At 52.9% G+C, this 6,536-nt stretch overlaps 1 protein-coding gene across 1 annotated transcript; it reads left to right on the top strand.

Moving 5' to 3' along the window:
• The first annotated feature begins 1,556 nt into the window (after positions 1 to 1,556).
• On the top strand, positions 1,557 to 4,250 carry PALM (paralemmin). The gene has a single exon (XM_043447095.1). The coding sequence runs from the start codon at positions 1,652 to 1,654 to the stop codon at positions 2,672 to 2,674; it is 1,023 nt and encodes a 340-aa protein (XP_043303030.1). The 5' UTR covers positions 1,557 to 1,651; the 3' UTR covers positions 2,675 to 4,250.
• The last annotated feature ends 2,286 nt before the right edge of the window (positions 4,251 to 6,536 follow it).

Genomic DNA, 6,536 nt, shown 5'->3' with positions numbered 1-6,536 from the left:
CCCAGACTGAGTTCTGCCTAGACATTTAGGAGTAAACTTCTTCTTTCAATTTAATCTGTTTTTCTTTCTCACACTCCACTCTCTCTTCCTGAATCTGCCCTCATCCATTCTGCTCCTATATGAGGAACAGTAGAGGAAGAAGTAAGAAAAAAAGGAATCGGGGAGCAGTGTTAGACATTAAGAAAAGTCAGCTAGAGAAAAGAAGAAAAAGAAAAATTAGGGATCAGCAGCCTAAACTTCATCTTGTTTGCCTCCACTAGCCCATGAGGGGGAATTCGTGGTGGCATTAAATTATCAACACTGCATTTGGTGTATGTTGTGCTTCTCCGTGTTGGGAAAGGGCAAGAGGAGATGCCAGGTGTCACATGCCTTCTTCTAAGTCCTCCAGTTTCCTTAAATGCATGACTATTTGATATTTTCCGTTAGATCCAAGTAATACATAAAGCTTCTCAGACTACCAGTTTCTTCCTTGGTACCCATGCCCCTAGTTAACTCCCCTCTCTCTACTGCCTTCCTTTTTGGTAGCCATCTATCCTTTAATTCCAGTTCAGTCCTATTCCATCTTACCTCCTCATCTTCAATGGAAACATTTCACTCCCTGTATTTTAAGGAACATCACTCCAACACTACTTCCACCATTTCAGAAGACTTTCTATTTGTGATCCCAATCTTTCTAGCCTCATCTAGTGTCTCTCCTTAACTTAATCCAACATACCTTGAAGGTGCATTATATTCTCAGCTGTTCTCTTTCTTTGAAGACTGCATCTTTCTCATGCTCCTTTCATAATAGGTAGGAAAGAAAATGATACAGGCCTGTGCTTTGTTTTCTTGTGCTACTTCCATTAATATGAATGCACCTCAGTTGGGATGCTCTCAGATAGATATACAACACTTTCCACATCCTGCATATCACCTACTACCCTCTACAGTGACCTAACATAGTAGCTTCACTCCACAAAGCTCTACTCTTTTGAGTCCAAACTGGTGAGTCTGTAGATGCGAGAATATGTAAGAAGCACTTCTCAGATAACAAGGAAGAAATGAGACACTACTGTAATCAAGAAGAAACAACAAGCACAGTACCTAAACATTTACATCATCAAAGAAAAACTACACCAGGGCAAAGTGAAGCAAGCAAGAAAGACTTTATTTAAGACTACTGCAACAGGGAGATCGAATTCAACTCTGCTGAAACAAGCGGCTGGAGAGTTTTTAAGAGCTGCAGTAGGGAGATATTTAGGCGACCTGTGGGTGGTAATTGCTCTTACCCAAAGGAAAAGTAAGCTTGCATGCTGTAATTTATAATTTGGGGCAAGACACCCATTAAAGTTAGATCCCTACCCTCCCACAGAGACTAGAAAATAGGGGTGCTATCTTCCTTGAGGTTTATATTTCAAAGGGATGGCTCCCAGGTCCTTTAGTAAGACATTCCCTTGGTCTAAAAACTGGAAAGTGATTTTTATATACGTTTCTGTACATCTCAAAGGGGCAGAAAAAGAATTTGCAATTCCAAGTTTCTAAAGTGAATGCTCTAAGAAAAGAGATCAGGGGCCCCCGCGCCGCGCAGCCCCGGCCGCCTGGCCTTAGCCCGCCGGCCCTCCCCGCGCGCCCCCGCCGCCGGCATCGCGGACCCACTGATCTCGGCGGGGAGATGGAGGTCCTGGCGGCAGAGACCCCATCCCAGCAGGAGCGACTGCAGGCCATTGCAGAGAAGCGGCGGAGGCAGGCAGAGATCGAGAACAGGCGCAGGCAGCTGGAGGACGACCGGAGGCAGCTGCAGCACCTGAAGTCCAAGGCGCTGCGGGAACGCTGGCTGCTGGAGGGGACGCCGTCTTCGGCCTCGGAGGGGGATGAGGACATGAGGAGACAGATGCAGGAGGACGAGCAGAAGGCGCGGCACCTGGAGGAGTCCATCTCCAGGCTGGAGCAGGAGATCGAGGAGCTGGAGAACACGGATGCGCTGCCCACCGCCGCCGCCAGGGGGAGCGTGGCTACCCCGAGCCCCGCCCCCCGCCCCGCCCCGGAAGACCAGAGAGCAGAGGCCATGCCCAACGCTCAGCAGACCCCGGTGGGCACGCCCAAAGAGAAGCAAATCTCCAACACCCCTCTGAGGACAGTCGACGGCTCCACCATGATGAAGGCAGTGGTCCACGCCATGGACGGCACGGCAGAGAATGGGATTCACCCGCTGAGTTCCTCAGAGGTGGACGAACTCATCCACAAGGCGGACGAGGTCACGCTGAGCGAGGCGGGGTCAGTGGTTGGGGCAGTAGAAACCCGGGGGCCATCAGAAGAGGCTGTCCGGACCACACCCTCCAGGCGGGAGATCACTGGTGTTCAGGCCCAGCCTGGGGAGGCCACCTCGGGCCCGCCCGGCATCCAGCCCGGCCAGGAGCCCCCAGTCACCATGATCTTCATGGGCTACCAGAACGTGGAGGATGAGGCCGAGACCCAGAAGGTGCTGGGTTTGCAGGACACCATCACAGCAGAGCTGGTGGTCATCGAGGATGCAGCTGAGCCCAAGGAGCCTGCCCCGCCCAACGGCAGTGCGGCTGAGCCCCCTGCCACTGAGGGCTCCAGGGAAGAGAACCAGGTGGGGCCTGAGGCCCCCGCCGCCGAGCCCCAGGACCTCGACATGAAGAAGCAGCGCTGTAAATGCTGCTCCATCATGTGACCCTCCCGGCACCCCCAGACCCTGGCCCTGCCCTCTGTACCAGACACCCACAGCCCGGCCCTCCCGGCGCCTGCCCACCCTCCACCCGCAGTCACGGGCCCTGGACCTGCCGTGTCGTCACGTGTTCCTTCTGAGTTTTCTTTCACTGGAAAGAGAGGGACAGGGGTCCCCCATCCCATCACCACCCCCCACACACCCTAAACCACTGAGCCGTGCACCCACGCCTGGTAGGAGAGACACGGACACACCTGCTTCTCCTGAAACGAGGGCCCCCCATGTCGCGGCAGCTCCTGGCCGGTGTGACCCAGGGCCTCAACGCGGCCCCACACCAGCCCACCTCCCTCTGGGCCTCCTGCCTGTGCCTTCCTGCCTGCTCCAATGAGGTCCCTGAGGGGACAACCCCCCAGGAGAGGGACCCTGGGAGCCAGGGGTCCTGGGAGCCTGCCCTGTCCCCGCTCAGCCTCTGTGTCAGGGTTCCCAGGCCAAGGCACCTGGTCAGGATCTCGGGCAACTGAGGTGAGGCTGTGCCTCTCCAGGGAGACCCGGCTCGAGGTCTTGGAATGAACATGAGCCCCTCTGGACATGCCCAGCCAATGCGCCCCTCCCCTCAGTGCTCTCTTTGAGCACAGCCAGTGGGCGATGGAACATGGGAAGGGGGCACCTTGGGGCCACGCCCCCGCACTCAGGCAGGGTGTGACCCCTGTGCTGTCTTCTGGCCGGGCTGGGCCAGGGGTCTTTGAGATGCATCCCACACAAGGCAGGGCCATGCAAGCCCCATCCTGAGCTCCCACTCCCACTGGGCTCCCCATCCTCCTGGTGCTAATTTGGGGACCCTAGGGGACTGCCCCTGGCCCCTTCTCCAGCCTGCTTGGACCAGGGTCCCGGGTCTCCCCTACCATGCCACAGAGATTGGGCCCACCGCCAGCTCTGCTGGGCTTGGCGCATTCTGGGCAGTGGAGGAGGGCACCCCGCTCACCTGGGACAGGGAGCTTCCCCTGGATTGCAGCTGGAGACCTCCATTTGCTGCCCAGCCTGATGTGCACCTGCCTCCCCCTCACTGGAAGGGGTGAGAGGCGGGGGGCTCCCCTCCTGGGGGTAGCTGACACCAAGACGTACAGACACATCTCCTTGGTTGCAGCCACACTCATCCCCAGAGGCACATTCGTGCACATGCTCACAGGCCCTCTCGTGTGTGGGCTGCGGATGACCAGGCCCCATCTTGGCCCCTCCCCTAGGGGCCTGCAGCCTGGTGCCCAGGGCCCAGGCCCCTCCCCACCTCAGCAGGGTGGGTGCAGGGCCCGCTCTGGACGGCAGCCTGGGTCCCCGTCTCAGCTCTGTCCCTGGGTGGCTGGGATGAGAGGTCCTCTCTGAGGTGACCTGAGCAGTGGCCGTGGGACTCCCCCTTCCTCCTCGAGTTCACCTGAGTCCTCGAGCCGTGAGCCTCTGCTAAAGTGCCCTTGCTGCCCCCCATGCTTTCAATGTGTGACAAGGCCCCATGTTCTTGACTTTCCCAGAGAAGCAAATAAACAGTGTGAACAGCAAAAAAAAAAAAAAAAAAAAAAAAAAAAAAAGAAAAGAGATCAGGGACAACAGTCAAGAAGAAACTTGTCCTAAGTGTAGTCCAGGGAAAGGGAAATGTTAAGGTCTTCCTGGTCACCATTATTCTTCCCTCAGGATCTCAGTTCCTTCTTCAATTTGAAAATTTCTATTTCAAAAAGCCTTAAAAGTTTGTTAAAAGATGGGGGTGGGAGGGAAGAGAAAAAAAAGAAGGGAAAAGGAGAGGAAAGTGTGCTTTTTAAAGTCTCCTGAGGAATAATTTAATATTTTCCCAGCACTGTTGCATGCTGACATAAACAAGACACAGTCCCAGCTTTTAAGTTCTAAGTCTATTAGGGCAGGTAAGAACCGACTCAATGGACATGAGTTTGGGTGAACTCCGGGAGTTGGTGATGGACAGGGAGGCCTGGGTACTGCGGTTCATGGGGTGGCAAAGAGTTGGACACGACTGAGCGACTGAACTGAACTGAACTGAGGAACCAGTAATGGTAATACAAAGGGCAAACTTATATAACAGGCCTATACAAAGCAGAAGACTATATATGAGAAGACAGATAACAGCACTCACATTTATTAAGTACTTAGGTTCTAATAGCCTCTTTCAATCTTCACAAAACCCTTTAAGCACTAGTACTGCCTCGATTTTGAGTTGCAAAACTGAGGCTCGAAGAGGTTGATGTGTTCAAAATTCCATCACATTTCAAATGTCATAGAGGTAAATTTACCTTGAGCAACAGTTCCAGGGCCTGAACTCCGTAAGAGGTAATCGAATACTTTCCTGAAGAATGGGGCAGGCTTTATACTAAGAAGATGATATTAGAACCAAGTCTTAAAGAATAATCAGTAAATTAAAGGTAGAAAATAGGGAGGGGTTGACAGACGTTGACAGGGACTAGTAATTCCAGACTAGAGGAACTGCCTGATCATAGAAATAGTGTGTTAAACGTGGGTGGTGACGGGCGAATATGGCCAAGAACACTGAGATTTGGCTGAGTGACCTAGAACCGTCTTCTCAAAGTCATTTAAGGTCTTGGGCTCCCAGAAGACCCGGGCGCCGGATAGGAACCGACGCATTGGGGTAGGGGTTAGCAGAGACTGGCCTAGGGGCAGAAAAATGTGGGGAAGGAAACCCAGGAATTCTACCCAGAGTCCCGGCTCTGCCCGCCCTCAGTTACAGCCCAGCCCTGGGCTCTTTTCATCTAAAGCTGGCCCCACGCTTCCCAGCCGGGTTAGCCTCCGCACCACTAAACTACCCAGAAGTCCTCGGGGTCCTAACCGGCTTGCCACCGCCAGAAGAGGTGGGCGTGGTCCGAGCTAAGAACCTGCGCCAATCAGCCTTCCCCAGCCTCTAGGAGCTCCGCTAAAACAACCAATGAGAGCCTTCTCCTTGGCCGCCCATTCCCCGCTGGAGAGCTGGAACCTGATCATTCTGGGAGACACCAGCTTTTCCCTGACGCTCCGCAGGCGCCCGCTCCCGCTAGGGCCTGCGGGCCTTTGGCATAGGATACCTTCCCAGCCCCAGGCAATTATTGAAATGCCGCTCCAGTTTGACGGAGGATGGGATGGGGACGGAGCAAGGCTGAAGACAGGCGTGAGCGTAGATCTTTGCGTATCACGTGGAATCACCCTAGCTCCCATCCTTGTCATGGATCTGTAATCTCGTTCTTTCCAGGCGATATCCCCCGTTTCAGAGAGTTGCATAATTGTTGGATTCCTCTTCCCTCTTTTGGACTACAGCAGTGTTCTCTGAGTTTCTTTACCTCCCTTTCCAGTTACTGACTCCAGGAAACCTTCCTTGATCCTTTCCCTCTTCTGGGTTCAATCGGGTCGCAGAGTCGGACACGACTGAGCGGCTAAGCACAGAACATCAAGTTCCCTTCATAACCTGTGCGTCTTCCTAACACTATAGTTACTTAGCTTTTCTGTCTTCCTCCCTAATCTGAGATTCATTTTTGAGTGCTTAGCACATTACCTGACTATAGGTGGTGCTATAGCTCTGTTTCCTCAATGAAATCTTATGCAGAATCCTGATGCAATAACCACACTAAAGCAAAGCTGTTCTGATGAGAGTGTCCAGAGCCCTGGACCGTCAAGGAAGCCCCTGAGGCACAATAATTAATGACTTGAGCTGAAGTAATCAGTTTAATATATATGGCTTACCCAAGACATGAAAACTAAACATATCTAGAACCTCTAGGAACACCCTTAAAAAAAAATCTCATTTTTTAATTTCTAATCGATTACTCGTGTTTATTTTTATTTTCCAGTCTACAGACCTAGAGAGTTGTTTCTCTCTTTAGCATAA

This window comes from Cervus canadensis, chromosome 25 (assembly GCF_019320065.1).
Source record: "Cervus canadensis isolate Bull #8, Minnesota chromosome 25, ASM1932006v1, whole genome shotgun sequence".
Classification (NCBI taxonomy): domain Eukaryota; kingdom Metazoa; phylum Chordata; class Mammalia; order Artiodactyla; family Cervidae; genus Cervus; species Cervus canadensis.
Note: the sequence above shows the minus strand (reverse complement) of the source record. Positions and strands in the feature narration are given on the sequence as shown.

Coding starts and splice junctions, on each gene's coding strand:
- PALM (XM_043447095.1), top strand. CDS start 1,652: ATGGAGGTCCTGGCGGCAGAGACCCCATCCCAGCAGGAGCGACTGCAG.